This window comes from Bufo gargarizans, chromosome 6 (genome assembly GCF_014858855.1).
Source record: "Bufo gargarizans isolate SCDJY-AF-19 chromosome 6, ASM1485885v1, whole genome shotgun sequence".
NCBI classification, from domain to species: Eukaryota; Metazoa; Chordata; class Amphibia; order Anura; family Bufonidae; genus Bufo; species Bufo gargarizans.
This window is the reverse complement of record NC_058085.1, coordinates 187,123,066-187,143,887: the sequence shown is the minus strand read 5'-3', so window position 1 is coordinate 187,143,887 and position 20,822 is coordinate 187,123,066. Positions and strand designations below refer to the sequence as shown.

The following is a 20,822-nucleotide window of genomic DNA, read 5'->3' as shown; positions in this document are numbered from 1 at the left end:
TATTGGTACAAAACCTTCAGGCTTCTACTAGAAAGCTGAACATGAAGAGGAACTTCATCATTCAGCATGACAATGACCCAAAGCATACATCCAAATCAACAAAGGCATTGCTTCACCAAAAGAAAATTAAAGTTTTGGAATGGCCCAGCCAGAGCCCAGACCTGAATCCAATTGAAAATCTGTGGGGTGATCTAAAGAGGGCTCTGCACAGGAAATGCCCTCACAATCTAAAAGATTTTGAGTGTTTTTGCAAAGAAGAGTGGGCAAATCTTGCCAAGTCAAAATGTGCCATGCTGATAGACTCATAACCAAAAAGACTGAGTGCTGTAATAAAATCAAAAGGTGCTTTAACAAAGTATTAGTTTTAGGGTGTGCACACTTATGCAACCATATTATTTTATTTTTATATTTTTTCTTCCCTCTACCTAAAAGATTTCAGTTTGTTTTTCAATTGAGTTGTACAGTTTATAGGTCACATTAAAGGTAGAAAAAGTTCTGAAATGATTTATCTTTGTCTCATTTTTTTACATCACAGAAACCTGACATTTAACAGGGGTGTGTGGACTTTTTATATCCACTGTATGTCATTTTATGCCATTGTATTTTCTATGTATTGATACTGTAAATGACCTACAACAGGCTGGTAGTTGCATTACACCTAGTCACCCCTAGGCGGTGCTGGCACCACATATACAGTATATATTGTGGGGTTTCGCTCTGGTAGATAGGGTAAGCGAGCGCAGTACAGAGGCAACATACAAGTTCTTATCTCAAAACGTCAGTGTTTCACACTTGAGGCAATTGCACAAAACAGCACGTAACTTTGCAGTCTTGTTGTTAATTCACACACAATGGAAAGTTCATATAACACAAGTCACCTTGCTGACAGTTCTGCCTCCAGTAGTCCACAGCAGGCTTTAGGGGGCCTGTTATATATACGTATATCTTAGGGTCCTATCACACGCCCGTAGAATGGGTCTGCATCCCCAAAAAATGCTTTAGTTCCATTTTTATGCAATCATTTTGTTCAACCCATTGAATTAAAGCTGAAAGTCTTAACTTCAACTGCATCTGAATAGTTTTTTTTCAAAATCCCAGAACAAAAAATGTAAATTTTTTATCTCTGTCCAAATATATATGGACCTAACTGTAGATTCCCACATTCCTCTGAAAGGTCAGCACTCAGTATTAGGTCCCATTCACACGAATATGGGACCGCCATGTCCATGTTGGGGTCAGCAAAACGCAGGCACCGCCCATGTGAACTCCACATCACAGTATCGCAGTGTGGACCTATTGACTTCAATGGGTCTGCGATCTGCCAGATGCAGCGAAAGATAGGACATGTTCTATCTGTTGTGTCCTCAAAAGATAGAACCCGTTGAAGTCAATGGGTCTGCACAGTGGTGGGGAGTTTACACGGCCAGTGCCTGTGTTTTGAGGACCCGCATTTTGCGGTTCGCAACATTGACATTCTGGTCCCACGGTCATGTGAATGGGGCCTGAGGCCACTTTTACTCTGTCAGTGTTTGGTCAGTGATTTCCATCAGTGATTGTGAGCCTAAGGCCTCATGCACATGACCGTTCCGATTTTTGCGGTCCACAATCCGCAGATCCGCAAAAAATGAAAGCCGCCCGTGTGCCTTCCACAATTTGCAGAACCTAACGGGCGGCTTATTGTAGAAATGCCTATTCTTGTCCGAAAAACGGACAAGAATAGGACATGCTATATTTTTTGGCGGGGCCACAGAACGGAGCAACGGATGCGGACAGCACACGGAGTGCTGTCCGCAGATTTTGCAGCCCCATTGAAGTGAATGGGTCCGCACGCGAGCTGCAGATCTGCACCTGTTCTGTGGTTTTGACCCGCTCCTGGTTTTGACTCGCAATCACTGACGAAAATCACTGACCAAATGCTGACTCCGTTAAAGCCACCTAAGAGAAACATGAGGTCATTTACTAAAATCACAACTTTTTAAATGTCCGTGCACCAAAATTTAGTTGCCCAGGCGTTTTCACTGGGGAATGGTGAGGCTGGGCCATCAGCCCAGGCAAATTTGCAAACATTTAAGCTTGTTCCAAGATATAAAAGATGCCTGAAATCTACGCCAGTCAAGGACTGCAGTAAATTTTAAACTAGGTGCAGGGACTGCCAGATAATGTACCTAATTTAAAAATGAATTTTGTTGTATGGCACATGTGTGCATACTCGTGTAAGTAGTAACCGAAATAACACTCCATACCCCTGACTGATTGCTGGTACTTTGGTGTGAATATATAAATAGCATATAATTATTATGAAGAATCGCTTAAAAATGTATTGATAGAGATTAAAAACTTTCACTCTACCATTCACCATGTTGAACATAATTGCTTTTGAATAAAATGCAGGACAAAATTGCTTCCTTTTAGCACTTTTTGTCACAGCGACACAATTAATGCAATCTTCCAAATGTCACTAATTCAAGGATGTGCATTTTTTCTCTTCAGACAGTGACTCATATATTGTTGTGGTGCATTCAGACACCAATATCAAAGAAGTTTCAAGACTTCAAACGGAAGAGGTAATAACTGTTCTTAGTTCTAACTCTTTAAATAGATTCCACCAGGGGTCTCCTACTCTTCCAATTCTAAAATTGAAACCAAGCTTTTAAAATAAATGATAGTTTTTGGTGGAAAACGTATTAAAACTATCATTTGAGGTGGCTTTTCATAAGGTGTTGTGTGTGCCTATGATAAATATCACTATATCTGGCCATTATAATGACTTGTATTCTGCATATTTCACCAGTTTCCCCTCTGCAGGCTCCAGCTCTAATTTTCACTTCTTGGCCCCAGAATGGACAGAAACTAGCTGATGTCTCCAATAGACAGCACACATAGAGAAAGGAGGTCCTGTCCCTCTATCTCTCTGCAGCACATCCTCATAAGTAGTAGCAAGGCAAACATTATACTATACAATTATACAGTGTCAATAAACAAAGCACTACAGTTGTGAACCCTGCACTGGGGTAAGATAGAAAACAGAGTTAAAGGCTATGTATACCTTGCATTGTACTCATTTTGAGCTAAAAATCATTTTTTCAATTCTTCTTTATTAAAAAATGTTTGAACCATTGTCTTTTCGCAGCCTTGAGTTTATCTGGTAGCTGGATCTGAATTTTCACTTAGTTCCGTGAGGCAGCCCAGCTGACAGCTCCTTATTTCTGATTTCTGATCTTAACCACTCATTATAGCTTAATTCTTATCTTACTGATAAGAATGTGACTTAAATAAGTGTTGATGACCTCTTAGTAAATTAGAGATACAGTTTATTAGATCACAACCTTTTGTGACAGAATGGCTCAATATTTTAAATAAATACCCAATTTTTTTTTTTTTTTTGCCCAAAACGAGTAAAATGCAATCATTAAAAAAACTGACACCGAAGGTGTACATAGCCTTCAAGGCTGAGTTCACATCACCATTTAGCTTTCCGTTCCTCTAATCCATCAGAAGAACAGGAAAAAATATGGATCTGTTATGTTGAGCATCAGTTATGTTCTTTTAGCATCAGTTGTCAGTAATACCTTCCCCCCTCCATAGACTTCTATGGGCTGCGAGTAACCTGATCCCTCAGTGAGCTTCTAGCAGGCAGGAAAGTTTTTGCTACCACTGCATTGTAGTGGTGTAGCAATCTTCTCCTCGCCTCCCAAGGGGTCTAAGTTGCCATGAGAGCTCCCGTTGTCCTTGCAAAGGAGCAGTCTCCTTACCTCACTATGAGTGGCTTACTCAGCACATTATAGTGCCTAAGCTGTCCCTAGTTGGTTTTCGACCCGGTCTGCCATCTGATACTGTTAAGGTGGGTTGTAGGGAGATAATTTATGTTCTCCCATTTATAAGTAAGCTGCTCGGTGAGTTTGTCATGTCCATTTGCATCTGAAGAAGGTGCAGTGAGCCTGAGATGTGTTATGTGTTGGAACCAGTAATGTCCATTCTGTTCTTCCTTGATCAAGCGTTTCCCTGGTCGAGCTTTCCATAGCGGTTCCTTGAGGATTCTTTACACCTTATTTATTTTGTCTCTGACATCCAGATTTGGTTCTTGTGACAGCCACTGAACTCAGCAGTACAGCCGTATGTAGTGCCCGGAGCGGTTGTTCTTCTTTTCTAGCTCCTCCCTGAACTGACAGTCTATCTCATTTTTTTTCCCCAGTAATTAAGAAAATGAAAATGCTTAAATATTACTTTATTATAAATATGTTCCCAAATACCTTTCATAAGTTATAATGGCTCGTTTTGTCTAGTGAGCAATCATTAGGAGAAATAAAATGGCCGCCATCCTATTAGTATACAAAAAACTTGTCCTAACCACAAAGGAGAACAAGTTACTTCAGAACACTGAGCTAAAGAGCTGCCTCATCCTTCTCTCTGCTCTTCTTGTCATGGAATATGTTCTTGAATACAGTTTTCATATGATCTTTAGCTGAATTTCTGTAGGTATGAAGTACAGAGAGGAGGTTGTGGCTAATGGGCAGCAGCACTTGTATGCAGTCTCCATTACCACACTGCCACATTACCACAGTCTGTGCTGTCTGTCCTCTCTGCACATCATGTGTCCTCAGGAACTCCATTCCTACAGAGGTTCAGCTGAAGATCTTATCCGCTGTATTCAGGATCATAATCCCCGAGAAGTAGAGCAGAGAGGAGGATGAGTTGGCTTTTTATCTTAGTGCTGTGAAGTAACTTGTCCTGCTGTGTGATTAGGACAGGTTTTGTGTGTACTTATAGGATGGCAGACATTTTATTTTCCCTGATGATTGCTCTCCAGACAAAAAGACCTATTATAACTAATGAAAGGTATTTGGGAATATATTTTTAATAAAGTAATATTTAAGTATTTTAATTTTCTTAATTCTCGGAGAATCCCTTTAATATGGATTTTAGGAATAATGATTAATGTAAGAGGCAGAAGCAGAAAAGAAGTAGCTGATAAGTGAAAACAGTGGCAGTTTCTATTATAAGTTTTATATATCCCTGAGTACTAACACATTTAATTAGTAGCACTCGGACAGTTCACAAACTATGCAGTTTCAGGAATACCGCCACCCTTGGCTCAAAAGACAATAATCATCCCTCTTTGCAACTCTAATAAATTGCCTCTTTTATCCATGACAGCAACGATGGATATGTGTGAAGACAGCAGGGGCGTTGCTAGGTTAAAACATACAGGGCTGAATGTTTTGTCCCAGGCCCCGAATGTACTGTCTGCTAGACATATACCATGTAAAATTGAATTACTGCACTGCCGTGCTACCACACTAAATCAATTGCCCAAGACCCCCTGCTCAGCTGGGCCACAGATACTGAAAAATCAAGGGTGACTACTGACAAGGACGCACTGCAGAAGCTGAAGGACCTGTAATGACCTCATTGTCAGGTGATCTGTGCTACAGGCAGAGCTCAGTGCTGGAGAAGGACCTGCGATGATGTCACCATCGTGTGATCAGTACAGGAGAGGACGGTGCTCAGCAGTGAAGAGCAGGGTCCTGATTACTACAAAGGGCTCTATAGGAGTGCTTATAGATCAGCCTTATTTTTACTGATGGCACTATAGGGGGCCCAGGGCTGGCCTTTGGGGTGTGCAAGCTGTGCAGCCGCACAGGGCGCCATGGCAACAGGGGCGGCCGCACAGGACGCCATGGCAACAGGGGCGCCCGGTGTCCGACACAGCTCGCAGTCGGTCTCTTACAGCAGGCCGGCCCGAGATTGTGTGAGGCGAGCCTGGCCAGCTGAGCCGCTGCAGCTGCCAGGTCAGGTTCCGGAGCGTGAAGGAGGAGCTTAGGGGCGCAGGTGCAGGTCCAAGTGCTGCACCTTCACAGAGAGCCGCGGAAGGATCTGCTCAATGTGTGAGGGCAGCGGCCTGTGCTCTGCAGACAGGGAGGGAGCAGAAGACTTCAAATAATGATTACCTGTTCTTATTGTTTTTTTTTTTTGTTTGTTTTTTACCAAATATCTTTCAGTAAATGGGGGCAGGATCTAATTAAGGGGATCAGGGGACTGGATAAGGATGACAGACACTGGGTATGATTAAGGGGGCAGGGGACTGGGTAAAGGTGACAGGGTATGATTAAGGGGGGCAGAAGACTGGCAATGGGTGACACTAGGTATGATTAAGGTGGGCAGGGGACTGGGTAAAGGTGACAGGGTATGATTAAGGGGGGCAGAAGACTGGCAATGGGTGACACTGGGTATGATTAGCAGCCTTATTTCTACTGGTTTATCTTTGGGAGCATTATTAATATTAGAGGGTTCTTCTACTAATGGTCAACGGAGGGACTCTTGGGAGCATTACCATTATTGGTGCACTGTGTAGGGAACTATTACTAATAAGGGGGCACTCTAGGAGGGAATTATTATTGGTGGGACTTTGAGGAGCACTATTACTGAGGGAGGACTATCTGTATGGCACAATTATTTCTTCAGGGTAGTATTTAGGGGCACTGAAGAGCACAGCAAGCAGCAGGATACCATTGGTAGGACCTGGGTTTGACAGAGAATGATAGAAATGTGAGGAACCTAAGATGTCTGTGCAGAGACGAGACGTGGCTGAAAGAAGTTGTCTGGGCCGAATGAAGATGATGATGACATGGAACATTTACATCAGAGAAGGTATGTGGTGCTGTATAGTCTATTATATTTGGTAGTGTCTATGCAGCAAGTAAAGCATGTAAAATGTCTTTAGTGCTAGTGCAGGCGGGAAGGCGGAGGGGGGCATCAACTTGGGCCATATGCATTTGGGCTTGGGATCTGGATATTTTGAGAACCTAGCAACGCCCCTGGCAGTCAGCCTATCACATACCTTATATACCTACCTCGCCAGCTCATTTATGAGCCGACATCAAAAGTACTGTAAGAACTGCTTATAATAATGTGACTTGACTGTGTATATAAAACTGACAGAGATTTTCCCTACATTACAATTTTCTTTGAGCTTACCTGTTAGCACATTAAATGCCCTATACACATTAGTGTATTAGAGAACAGCAGGTTCAGCTGATTGTCTAATGTTATTGGGGAGATCCCAACACATCAATTGTCAGTGGAGAGAAGAATCGGGCAAAATTATCATTTTCACTCCATCGTTTTGCCCTACCTGGACAATACACATACATGGTTGGCCGAGCCGAACATCTTTGTGTATGAGGGAATTATGAAGGATTCAGGAGATCTGTTGGCCAAACCATCATTCGGCTAAAAGCTATTAAACGGGGATAGCCACCTTAAGACTTAAAGGGTCTTTGCCACCATAGACATTTATGACATAGTCATTGGGACCAGCTCTAGCACTCCCATGTATTTGGAGAATCTCACTATCATGGGACTGTGCTACAAAACCAGATGCAGTCAAAAGAGAAGAAAGGTACTGTTTTTTGACCTTTTTTTTAACAGCTTACACCCCTTTTATGTTCCAAAATATACTTGGCATTATAGGTTCCCTAACATTTTTCATCTAAATCTTTGCGTACTGCTAATTAGCTGAATATATTAAAGTTCTTCATTTTTAAGAAAAGGTTATATTCACAAATGTCAAGTCAATAAATGTAATCCTCAACCAAACAGAAGTAGGCATCAGAAAGTTTATTCTGGTAATGTACAAATACAATTATGAAGTTACCCACTAGAGAGAGCAGCAATTTATTTCAGAAGATTCTTATGAAACTTAGATTCTAAGTTACATTGTCCATTTCTTTCTACTTGACTGCAGGGTCCACATTGAGAAGGTCACGCTCTGTAGTCATTGCCACTATTCCAGAAGGTGCTACATGTGCATTTTTTTATCCTACCAAGTAAAAGCAATTTTCCTATAGATCACATGCTGTGATAAGCAATTATCTTAGTAATCAAATCAATCCCATAATATATGCTGTGGCACATTACTCCAGGTGCCACCCTTCATTTTTCTTTTCTCCATAGCAAAAAAAGTCACTTGTCTGAGTATTTGCATAAAGCTTATCGCATGCATAATAATAACATAGCCAGTAACCGAAGACTATTGAGTGAGGATGGTATGCAATAAAGTTAGGAGGAGGCAATGTAAGAGGTATGCATATGGCGAAGAAAGCCAGTTGGGCTGCCCAAAAATATAGAAAACTGAAATCTTCTTGCTCAAATTTTTACAAAGCACTCACTGTGAGTCTTAAAAAAACAACACAAATATATAAAAACTTAAACTCTACTACAAATAATATGCTGACGTCCAATTCACCTGGTGGGTGTCATGGTCTTACCTCCTTGCTGTTCCCTTCGTTTGACATGTGCTGGCGGCCATCTTGGTTTCTGGGTTTTCTTGTAGCCTCCCACCCTGCGGCTCCTCCTTCCCACTGGGAGGAGCTGGATGCCTAGCTCATATATATAGGAGGTCTGTGGCTTCAGTTCCTTGCTTGGTCCTCCTGTGTTCACATGCTTCCAAGACTGCTGCTGCTTCTGGTTCCTGATCCTGGCCTCGTCTGACTACCCCGTTGGTTCCTGATTCCGGCTTCGTCTGACTACCCCGTTGGTTCCTGATTCCGGCTTCGTCTGACTACCCCGTTGGTTCCTGTTCCTGGCTTCGTCTGACTACCCTTCTGGTTCCTGACCTCTGTCTCCGCAAGACCCTGCTTCGGTTTAGCCATCCGTTCGGACTTTGCTACGGCTTGCTCTTCAATAAAACCTTCTTATTTTCCACTTATCTCTTGTTGTACGTCTGGTTCATGGTTCCATGACATTAGGACCAAGCCATGAATTCTGACGGTACAGGGCCACCCTCGCTACCTACGCTGGTTGCCAGACTTGATCAGCAGGATCACCTGTTGGGTCGGTTCGCTGTGGCGTTGCAAACCCTGCTTGAACGCACGGCTCATTTAGCTTCCGTTGCCGATGGGTCGGTTGTCGCTCCTGGGCCCGCTCCTACTGCCGCTCCGGTTGTTGCGCCAGAGTCTACCCTGACACCTGTTGCTGCGCCTGTGGTGTTTCAGGGTATGACCGGTTCTGCCCCCCTTCCACAGCGCTTTGGGGGAGAGCCAACTCAGTGCCGAGGTTTCCTTAACCAGGTGGGCATTTACTTCGAGTTGCTGCCACATGCCTTTCCTACTGAGAGATCAAGGGTGGGCTTCTTGATCTCGCTGCTCTCGGACAAGGCCTTGGCCTGGGCCAGCCCTTTATGGGAGAACAACAATCCGGTGGTTGCCGAGTTTTCCGGTTTTGTTGCTTCTCTTCGGAAGGTATTCGATGTGCCGGCTCGTGCTGCCTCTGCTGCGAAGCTCCTTATGTCCATCAGACAGGGTTCACGATCCGTAGCTGAATACGCCATTGAGTTTCGTACCCTGGCAGCAGAGGTGGGCTGGAATAATGAGGCTCTGGTCGCTGCTTTCTCTCATGGTCTCTCGGATGCCTTGAAGGATGAGGTTGCAGCTAAGGACCTACCAGTGGAGCTCGAGTCTCTTATTTCTTTCCTGATTTTGATTGACACCAGACTCAGGGAGAGACCTTCCTTTAAGGAGAGCCTGCGGAGGTCTCCTAACAGATTGGCGCCTACGTTTGCTGTCCCACCCGTGCCTCCCTCTCCTCCCACGCCTCCTGGGGATGACTTGTCTGGGGGTGAACCCATGCAGCGGGGGTTTGCTCGCCTGTCTGAGGGGGAGAGGGTACTCCGGAGACGCGAGGGCCGATGCATGTACTGTGGTCTCGGTGGGCATTTTCGGTTGGCATGTCCGAACCGTCCGGGAGAACGCTCGCACCTGAGGTCCTGTCGGGGGCAGATCTTGGGTGGAGTCTCCTCGTCCCCGGTTTCCCGTGTTGACAAACCACTGATCACGGTTGTCCTCTCCTGGGTCGGGGGCTCGGTGACGACCCAGGCGTTGGTGGACTCTGGTGCTGGTGGTTTGTTCATTGATAGAGTGTTCGTTGCCGCCAATTCCATTCCTCTGCAGCCTCGAGGTTCCCCACTGGCTCTTGAGGCGATAGACGGCAGACCCCTTCTGCCGCCACACGTGACTCATGAGACCCTTCCAGTGGGGATGGCCATTGGTGCCGTTCACAGAGAGTCGGTCTGTCTCCAGGTTATTTCGTCTCCACACTACTCGGTGGTCTTGGGGTACCCCTGGCTCCAGAAGCATAATCCGACTTTCGATTGGAGATCGGTCGAGATCCTCTCGTGGTCACCGCAGTGTGGGGCTAGTTGCATCCATGGGCCTGTCAAGTTGCTATGTACTTCCTCGGACTCTCTGTTGCCTCCTGAATACGAAGAGTACCGGGATGTATTCGATAAGGTGCGCGCGGTTGCCCTACCTCCGCACCGCCCATACGATTGTGCCATAGAGTTACAATCCGGTGCCGTTCCTCCTCGTGGCAAAGTCTATCCACTGTCGGTAGCGGAGAATGAGGCCATGGAGGAGTACGTGAGGGAGGCGCTTTCACGCGGACACATTCGCAAATCCTCGTCCCCGGCAGGGGCTGGATTTTTCTTTGTGAAAAAGAAGGGCGGCGAGTTGAGGCCTTGCATCGATTACAGGGGTCTCAATCGCATCACGATCAAGAACGCTTACCCGATACCCTTGATTTCCGAGCTGTTCGATCGCCTCAAAGGGGCCACGGTCTTTACCAAACTCGACCTGAGGGCGGCATATAACCTGGTAAGGATCAAGGCGGGCGATGAGTGGAAGACCGCATTTAACACCAGGACCGGTCATTATGAATCCTTGGTTATGCCCTTTGGGTTGTGCAATGCGCCCGCAGTCTTCCAGGAATTCATCAACGATGTTTTCCGTGACCTGTTGCAGCAGTGTGTGGTGGTCTATTTGGATGACATCTTGGTATATTCTGCATCCATGGAGGCCCACATTCTGGATGTCAGACGAGTGTTGCAACGCTTACGAGAGAACAAGCTGTTCGGTAAGCTTGAGAAATGCGAATTTCACCGATCCCAGGTAACCTTCTTAGGTTACATCATTTCCGCTGAGGGGTTCTCCATGGATCCTGAGAAGGTTTCGGCTGTCTTACAGTGGCCCCAGCCCAGTGGGCTTCGTGCCCTGCAGCGCTTTTTGGGCTTCGCCAATTATTATCGGAAGTTCATCAGGGACTTTTCCATGCTAGCCAAGCCTCTCACGGATCTGACCAGGAAGGGCAGTAATCCTCAGGTCTGGCCGCTCGAGGCCATCCGAGCTTTTGAGGCTCTAAAGTCCGCCTTTGTGTCGGCTCCGATTCTGTCGCATCCCAACCCTGGGTTGCCTTTTGTCCTCGAGGTGGACGCGTCTGAGACGGGAGTAGGCGCCCTCCTGTCTCAGCGTAGAACACCAGAGGGTCCTCTGCTTCCTTGTGGGTTTTACTCCCGGAAACTGTCTTCCGCGGAGTGCAACTATCAGATTGGTGACAGGGAGTTATTGGCCATCGTGCAGGCCCTTAAAGAATGGAGGCACTTGCTCGAGGGCTCGGTGGTTCCGGTTCTCATCCTGACGGACCACAAGAATCTGACCTACCTCTCTGAGGCCAAGAGATTGACACCACGTCAGGCCAGATGGGCTCTGTTCTTGTCACGTTTTAATTACATGGTCTCCTACCTACCCGGCTCCAAGAACATCAGAGCGGATGCCTTATCACGGCAGTACTCCGAGCTGTCCGGGGAGGAGTCGATTCCGACTACGGTCATACCCCCGAATCAGATCCTGGCCGCTATTCGCACCAGCCTGACTTCTCCTCTGGGTGAGCAGATTTTGGCGGCTCAATCTGGTGCTCCCTCTGGGAGACCCAACGGCAGATGTTTTGTGCCTGAGGAGTTGCGCACTCGGTTGTTGCGAACCTACCATAACTCCAAGGCCGCGGGGCACCCTGGAAAGAATCAGCTGTCCTGGGCGGTTTCACGTCTGTTCTGGTGGCCTTCTCTACGTTCCGACATCGCCGCATATGTAGCGGCATGCTCCGTTTGTGCCCAGAGTAAGTCCCCTCGGCACCTTCCGTTGGGCCTTTTGCAACCCATAGCCACCGGGGAGCGTCCATGGTCACACCTGGGGATGGATTTCATTGTGGACCTCCCTGCATCCCGAGGCCATACGGTCATTCTCATGATTGTGGATCGGTTTTCCAAAATGTGCCACTGTGTTCCTCTCAAGAAGTTACCCTCTGCACAAGAGTTGGCCTCGATTTTTGCCAGGGAGGTCTTCCGGTTGCACGGTTTGCCCAAGGAGATTGTGTCGGATCGGGGGAGTCAGTTTGTGTCCAGGTTCTGGCGCGCCTTTTGCTCCCAGTTGGGGATTCATCTCTCTTTCTCCTCGGCCTACCACCCTCAGTCCAATGGGGCCGCAGAACGATCCAATCAGGCCTTGGAGCAATTCCTTCGTTGCTATGTCTCCGATCACCAAGACAATTGGGTTGACCTCCTGCCTTGGGCTGAGTTTGCCAGGAACACGGCGGTGAACTCTTCCTCTGGGACGTCTCCCTTCATGGCCAATTATGGGTTCCAACCTGCCGTGTTACCGGAGGTATTCTCTCCCCAGGATATTCCGGCTGTGGAGGATCACCTTTCCGTCCTACGTGCTTCTTGGGTACAGATCCAGAGGTCCCTTGAGGTCTCTGCGCAGCGCCAGAAACTCCAGGCTGATCGCAGACGAGCGCCCGCTCCTTCCTACCAGGTCGGAGACCGCGTATGGTTGTCCACCCGCAACCTCAACCTTCGAGTGCCCACTCCCAAGCTGGCGCCTCGCTTTGTTGGTCCCTTCCGAGTGCTTCGCAGGGTAAACCCGGTAGCCTATGCCCTTGCGCTTCCTCCTGGCATGCGGATCTCCAACGTGTTTCATGTCTCCCTGTTGAAGCCACTGGTGTGTAATCGTTTCACTTCCTCGATTCCTCGGCCTCGTCCGGTCCAAGTGGGCAATCGTGAGGAGTATGAGGTGAGCAATATCCTGGACTCACGCCTGGTCCGCGGCCGGGTGCAGTTTTTGGTCCATTGGCGTGGTTATGGTCCAGAGGAGCGTTCCTGGGTTCCCTCCGCAGATGTCCATGCTCCTGTCTTGCTCCGAGCCTTCCACGCACGCTTCCCTCAGAAACCGTTCCTTACTCCGCGGAGGAGGGGCCCTTGAGGGGGAGGTACTGTCATGGTCTTACCTCCTTGCTGTTCCCTTCGTTTGACATGTGCTGGCGGCCATCTTGGTTTCTGGGTTTTCTTGTAGCCTCCCACCCTGCGGCTCCTCCTTCCCACTGGGAGGAGCTGGATGCCTAGCTCATATATATAGGAGGTCTGTGGCTTCAGTTCCTTGCTTGGTCCTCCTGTGTTCACATGCTTCCAAGACTGCTGCTGCTTCTGGTTCCTGATCCTGGCCTCGTCTGACTACCCCGTTGGTTCCTGATTCCGGCTTCGTCTGACTACCCCGTTGGTTCCTGATTCCGGCTTCGTCTGACTACCCCGTTGGTTCCTGTTCCTGGCTTCGTCTGACTACCCTTCTGGTTCCTGACCTCTGTCTCCGCAAGACCCTGCTTCGGTTTAGCCATCCGTTCGGACTTTGCTACGGCTTGCTCTTCAATAAAACCTTCTTATTTTCCACTTATCTCTTGTTGTACGTCTGGTTCATGGTTCCATGACAGTGGGGTACAATTCAAAATCTTATTAACTGCAAATTAATTTTTGCTCTACATGCAAGTCAATTATTCTGCTTTGTTTCAGCCGCCAATATAGGTAGGAGAGTAAATACAAAGCCCAGGGGAAGAAAGGAGGCATTAGTCATATAAATGTAAGCATATGCAAGATAGCAGGGGAAGCCTCTTTTACTGACGTGTAAGCCATTGGCATGCTGTGGTTATTCATTAGAGTGTCCAACAGGCTTATCAATGGGAGATTGTTTTGTAGGAAGAAATAAATACTCAAATTGATCTTGGGCTTTTTTGAGTACAGTAGAACCGTCTGTATTTACCAGCTGCCAAGTGGAGTTAATCTGGAAAAAAGTCTTTGATAAAATACGATGCCCAAGCGGTAAGCCTCGATCTATTTTCATATGCAATATGTTTAACATCTGTTATTGGCAACTCCGTAGGTTTTCCATTGTGCTATTATATTTTGTTTAGTTTAATTAGACATCTATTGGTCTCGGGAGTTTTTAGCATTAAAAAGAAATTATAGACTAAAAAGTAAATGAAACAAAAAGTTTATGATAGACATGGCTGACCAACTATGGCTTCAAACATGTATTGTGAATAGCATCCACACACATGTCTGCCATGATATAGATCATACACAGAGAAGGTCACTTTAAAAAGAAATTGTCCAAGATATGTCCAAAAATATGTCTGCTTTACTTCAGAGACAGTGTCACACCTGTCCACAAGTTGTTTGTGATATCGCAACTCAGGGTCTTTCATTTCAATAAGTACAGGTGCCTACAATGGGTGGATAGGCATGGCACTGCTTTGCAGTGAATGGATGTGCACAACCCTTCTTCATTTCAGGGCACACTGTGGACTTTGGGGCCTTCTGTCTGCTGGTGGCTGTGGTGCCCTTGATGTTAGGTATATGGGTAGCAGGATGAAGGCAGGAGAACAGGGCCTGGGTAAAATATGGAGACCGATGACCAGGCCGGCTTGGTTATAGTAAAATATAGCCTCTCTTTTACTGAATAGGTGAAGGGGGTCACAATGCAAATACAAACAGTAGGCACAATTCTCAAGTATATCACTGAGTAGGCTTTTCCCAAAGGCTGTACGTAGGGGCTATGATGGTGGTTCTCCCTGAGTCTCTTTCTATAAATGAAAAAGGAATACAATTTCTCTCAATATTTCTCTGGAATGCCCAACTGTGGGGTGCATTCCTAGATCAGATGGACAGTCCGTCTCAGTAGTGTGACGGGTGCCAGAAGCAACATAACCCAAACCACATGCACTAAAATCTACAGCTGTATGCATGCGTTACCTTTACTGTCTCTGTCCAAGCATAGTCCCTTAAAAGCAATTCAATGCTTCTTTCCCTCAGAGGTTGTTTTTTTTCTTTTTTGCAAAGTTGCTCTTCTGACAGCTTTTGACTTACAGGGATGGTGTCTCCGTGTAAAATAATTATTTTTTCCTGCCCTGCTTCAGCTTGTCTGCATTACACACTAACAGCAGAATACAGAACCTCACTTTTGGCCCTCTTGCCAACAACACTCTAGGAAGTGGAAAGTGGGGCCATCCAACCACTCGGTAACCATTACTAAGGACAGCCAGTTAACTATTTCCTTCCTATACTCAGCCTTTCGAGATACACAGTACATAGTAAAGTCACATTAGAAAATTGTACCACTGAAATTGCACATCTCAGTAACATCTCAGTAAACATCCTGACAACTTTAGAAGTAAACCATAACATATTATTACGGTACATTAAACCTTAAGCAGTGAAGAATAGCATTAACTCTTTAGCAGTAAATGAGAGGGCAATAGCAGCCATGCGTTTCTGATATTGTACAACCCCTTTAACATGTGCACACTAGTGTTTGGCAGCTCTTTAGGGGTTTCTGGTATTGTTGACTGCTAGAATAGCACCTTCTGCATTAATCTGTCAAAAATAACATACAGACGCATCCATTATTATTTGGCTCTTGATGCACTTTCTATATGACAATGGTCCATTAAATACACTCTTTCCAAGGCTTTTCAATGGTTTACTGAACAGAAATGGGACGATACAGCAGCAGATTGTTGGGAAGGAACGTTTCCTTCCCGACAATCTGCCTGCTCGCTGGTGGAGGAGACCACTGCATTTACATGATACATTAGATGGGCCTGCTGGCCCGTCCCCTTCCCCACCCACCCAACACCCTCTTTTTTAGACCTGGCATGAGCGGCGAAAAGTCGTAGATTGCGGCACAAATTACCTTTGCGCCATAATCTGCAACAGATATATGCCAGAAAACTGGCATATATCACTTTGTAAATAACCCCCATGTCTTTCCTTCACCCAGGTTCTGGGGGCAACACCATTGAGAGTTATCCCTTTTGTATTCCTCTGTTCCCATCAGTCTATTGTTATGCTGTATACCTACAGGTAGAAATCATCCAAATTTAGGAAACATGTATAAAAGAAGTTCAGTAGTGTTGCTGTAGCAACGACCATTTCCCAATGAAATAGAGAAAATACAAAGTCTTTTGTCATGGGGAACTAATGCATGTTTTGGATTGTGCAGAGTAGTCAATGTTCGATTAGATGCCTTTAAATATGTATTATTATTGCCGAGCTGCCTGTAAACTATGATGTAGCTATAGCGGATGCAGAGGTAAAAAGTTTCACTCCAGCCTTGCTACTCCTGCTTCCTCTACCAACCTCTCCTTCTTGATTGACAGGGCCAGGTCCCTACATAGTCATCTCACTTGGCCATGTCAATCAAGAAGGAGAGGCAGAGCCCGACAGAAGGAGGATTTTAGTACTCCCTTTACTACAGTAACTGTCAGACTGATAACTCCACAAGCTAGGTAAGACAAGTACATGGTAATTACAGGGAGAGCAATTTCTGACCTCACCTGTATTGTCACAGCCACCCTCAGGGCTACCTGGCATAAATATACATGAAGTAAACCTGAAGAGATACACTGTGGATGGAATATCATGAAGTACAGATACCGGTTCAGTGGAGTTAATTTCTGGTATTTGAAATTATAGTTATGCTTTTCTGTAATTTTCTGATGGACCCTAGGAAAATAAGTATTCTAGTTGTCTGTAAGAGGTGCCTAGAAAACAATCACCACTAATCTACTACTACTATTACTCCCAAGGAGGCCCAAAACTACCATTACTGCAAAACACATTCCATGTAAAGGCATACGGAAGTTATCGCCACCCATGCCAAATTGCTTCTGTTGGAGAATAGCTATATAATATGGTGCGGTAAAAAGCGGCATATGGTGACACATGGACTGCTTATGCCAGGACTCTATAGGGGGAATTAATCATTCTAGGGCCCACCAATAAAATTTTGTTTGGGGACCCACTGTAAAGCTACGTGCAAACATTACCTGCTCACACAGCGGCAGCAGTAGTAAGACACTACAAAATGAGGGATTATGAGGGTCCATGCAGTGACTTTGAGAGGTCCGGTCCCTGGTGAAAAAGAATACTACCTGGCCTGTCTGTAGAAGCCTTCTCCACCACCCAATGTGTACAATAATAAACTGAGTAGTCTGTTAAATAATATATGCAGTTTTATACAAATATATCTGTGTGTAGCGCAGTCTACTGTGCCATGTGCCACTTGTGCAGGGTATGGGGGACCAAGGGCCCACCTTGCTCAGGGGCCCACCAGGGGATTCACCTGTTCCCCTGTGGGCCAGTCCGAGCCTGGCTACACGCCAAGCCACTCTCCTAACCATCACTGGTGACAATCTGTGAGGGCTACAGGAATGACATCCCTCCTGACAGACATCCAGTGATTTCCAGGTTTTATTTAAATCCTCCTTCCTTCATAAAGAAGTTATATTGAAAGGTAAGATTAAATACGAATTGGGACAAAAAAAATGTAAAGGAATGACCTTTGGGGAGGGAGAGGGTAGTCTAACAGTGAAAGTAAAGGCTCCTGCAACACTACTTGTATAAGGCATACACTGGCACTTAGATATGTTGGCGCACCAGCATATGATGATGTATCATCTATATATTGCTGAAAGGCAACTAATTCACCAACTTATACATTTATTTCCTTGTTTCAATTGTATTATTTCCCTATATTCTGTGTTGTGGTGCGACACAAAGCCATATCGCTACTGAAAGAACTGTGGCAAAGTCACATGTTAATGCATGCAGTTTTACTGCTTTCAGTCAAAAGAATTTTCTTTCTGTTCCTACTTCTAAGTCCTCATTCACACGACCCTATTCATTTTGCGGTCCAAAAATTGCAATTATTGTGAAAAAAATATAATTTTGCTTTTACATGCAATTATTTTGGGCACACATAGCACAATAATCAGTTTCACTAACATGAAAACAATGTCAATGCCACAAAAGCCGAAGATTGATTCAAGATTTTGTAAAAATATTGTTACTTACCACCAGATTTCCTATAACCATAACGAGCATGAAGACAAGGATGCATAAAGGTTGGCCGCTAACTTCCATGCAATCCCACATGGTCTCAATCCATTCTCCGCACAAAACCCGAAACACAATGAGAAATGAATGGAAAAAGTCGTTCATGTGCCATCGTGGTAACTTGCAATCATTGTTAATCTTGCAGACGCAATCCATGTAGTTCCGTCCAAACAACTGGACTCCAACAACAGCAAAAATAAAAACAATGATCGCCAAAACAAGGGTTAAGTTCCCGAGAGCCCCAACTGAATTGCCAATGATTTTGATGAGAGTATTCAATGTCGGCCAAGACTTTGCCAGTTTGAAAACCCGAAGCTGGAACAAGACAAAATAAGTTTTAGTTTCCTACATGTAATAAAATAGATCCAAAATAATACCACAGGCAATGTATGAAATGGAAAATCAGATCATAACTATACACTACAGGAAGCAGTATAGAGCTTACCAAGCGGAAAGAACGTAGAACTGACAGATTTCCCATACTGGAGAGACTGGACAAACAGAATTCCATTAAACTGAGTGTTACAATGATGCTGTCAAAAATATTCCATCCCTGCTGGAAATAGTAATAAGGATCTAAGGCAATGATTTTGAAGACCATTTCAGCTGTAAAAATACCAGTGAAAACCTGTAGACACAAAAAGGAAACAACTCAGAAGACATTTAGAAAAACATAGCAAAGCAAATTCCTCATTGAAAAGGAATGTGTCATCAGAAAATAACCAATTGTTTAAATCACATTTTTATGTTAAAACTTTTTTAAGAAATTTTGGTCAGTTTTTTTTATTTTTCTGTGTTACTATATTTAAAAAAAATGTAGATAAGGAGGCATTCACACAGATGTAGATTTTCATGGACCACGGTCCATGAAAACCCTTCCAGCCGTCCTGCTGAGTGCACAAGTGCAGAACGTCATTGGTTGCTATGACGCTGTGCGCTTCGTGCCACCGCCACTGTACCGTAAATCACTCGTATAGTACGGGTGTATTACTGTACAGCGGCGGTGGCATGAAGCGCATGGCATCATAGCAAACAATGACGCCATGCGCTTGTGCACTCGGCAGGACGGGTTTTCACGGACCGTAGTCTGTAAAAATCCACGTGCGGCTTTTTGATTCCTCTGGTAATACTGCCATATTGTGATAAGTCGGGTTACATCAGCACAACAGCAACCCAAGCCGCAGTGAATGGACGTCTGTTACATGGACTGAGTCTGCCAGAGCAGGATTCACTCTTAAGCCTCATGCAAACGTCCATGGAACACGGTCCGCGAGATACCGTTCTGGCATTGCAGGAGTGCACGGTGTCATTGTGCTCTTGCAATGCCAGTCCGGTATCTCATGGACCGTGTTCCACACACGTCTGCATGAGGCTTCACAAAGCGAGTCTCTGCTCTTGCTGATGGAAAATCACTTCCATATGCTCAAAAAGGGCATGTACAGAGATTGTACTATTCCATTGTTTCTAACAGGTAAGTGACATTTTGTTTTGTTTTTGTTTTTTACACTATTTCCTGCTCATGTCCAAATTTCTTATACTTCTGCAGAATTTAGTTTCTTACATTACCATTGGAAATTAACAGGATTTTTACATATACTGTATTTCACAATAATCATAGCAAAAAAATATACTAAACTGATCACTACGCGATAGTCGGTATTGCTATGTGTATTTAGTACACTTTATTTAGTGTAAAAATTGAGGACTACTTTTTGATTAGGGTTGCCACTTTTCACAAAAACAGCCAGGTTAAGGCCTCATGCGTACTACCGTATTTAGCATCTGTGTCCAATCTGCAGTTTTTACAGATTGAACGTTCTTTCCACAAAAAAAAAGGCAGCAGATGTCACCCGTGTGCTGTCCATATCCATGTGGCTGTCCTGCAAATGATCTGTGGTTTGCAGACTGCAATATGGATGTGGCCTTGTGCGTGAGACCTTATACAGGAAACCAAAACTCAGAGACCCGTATCTGGGAAAGGAATTTCCAAAATCACTATAACTTGGCCTAAATATGCAAATTTTCTATCTTATCCCAGATATTAAAACGTAACTTTTACTGACTCATTAATAAAACAAATCTAATAAAGCTAAAGGTACTTTCACACTAGCGTTTTTCTTTTCCGGCATTGAGTTCTGTCCTAGGGGCTTAATAACGGAAAATAACTGATCAGTTTTAGCCTAATGCATTCTGAATGGAGAGCAATCTGTTCAGGATGCATCAGGATGTCTTCAGTTCAGTCTTTTTGCCTTTTCAGGACGGAGATAATACTGCATCATGCTGCGGTTCTATCTCCGTCCAAAATTCCGGAACACTTGCCGGATCCGGCCCCGAGTGTTCCAGCAAAATGGATCCGGCATTGCGGTCTGCGCATGCTCAGACCGCAAAAAATATGAAAAAATATAAATGCCGGATCAGTATTTCTGGATGACACCGGAGAGAGGGATACAGCACTTCAATGCAATTGTCATACGGATCAGGATCCTGATCCGTCTGAAAAATGCCATCAGTTTGCATACGTTTTGACGGAACTGCTTGCCGGAATCCTCTGCCGCAAGTGTGAAAGTACCCTTACTCTTAATGTGAATTACTAAGTGAGTACAAACACATGTGGTTAAAACTAGCTGGTAACCATGGGTGTTTTTGGCATAGAGGTGCTATTTAGTTAACAAACAGCAGTTGGGAGTGCAGTTTCCCAATGCTGTCTCACTTTCTATAATAGAGTTGCTGTACACTATCACTCTGAGAGTCTGAAATCGCTCACACATAC

General features: G+C 45.0%; 1 protein-coding gene across 2 annotated transcripts in view; it reads right to left on the bottom strand.

The window, feature by feature from the left end:
- LOC122941149 (sodium channel protein type 5 subunit alpha-like) overlaps nt 1-20,822 on the bottom strand; it is a 245,311-nt gene that overhangs the window by 182,500 nt on the left and 41,989 nt on the right. For both annotated transcript variants that reach the window (XM_044298180.1, XM_044298181.1), the window contains exons 4-5: nt 18,498-18,680; nt 18,011-18,367 (exon numbers count right to left, since the gene is read on the bottom strand). In XM_044298180.1, the coding sequence (XP_044154115.1) occupies nt 18,011-18,367; nt 18,498-18,680 (540 nt within the window). The remainder of the gene's footprint in view (nt 1-18,010; nt 18,368-18,497; nt 18,681-20,822) is intronic.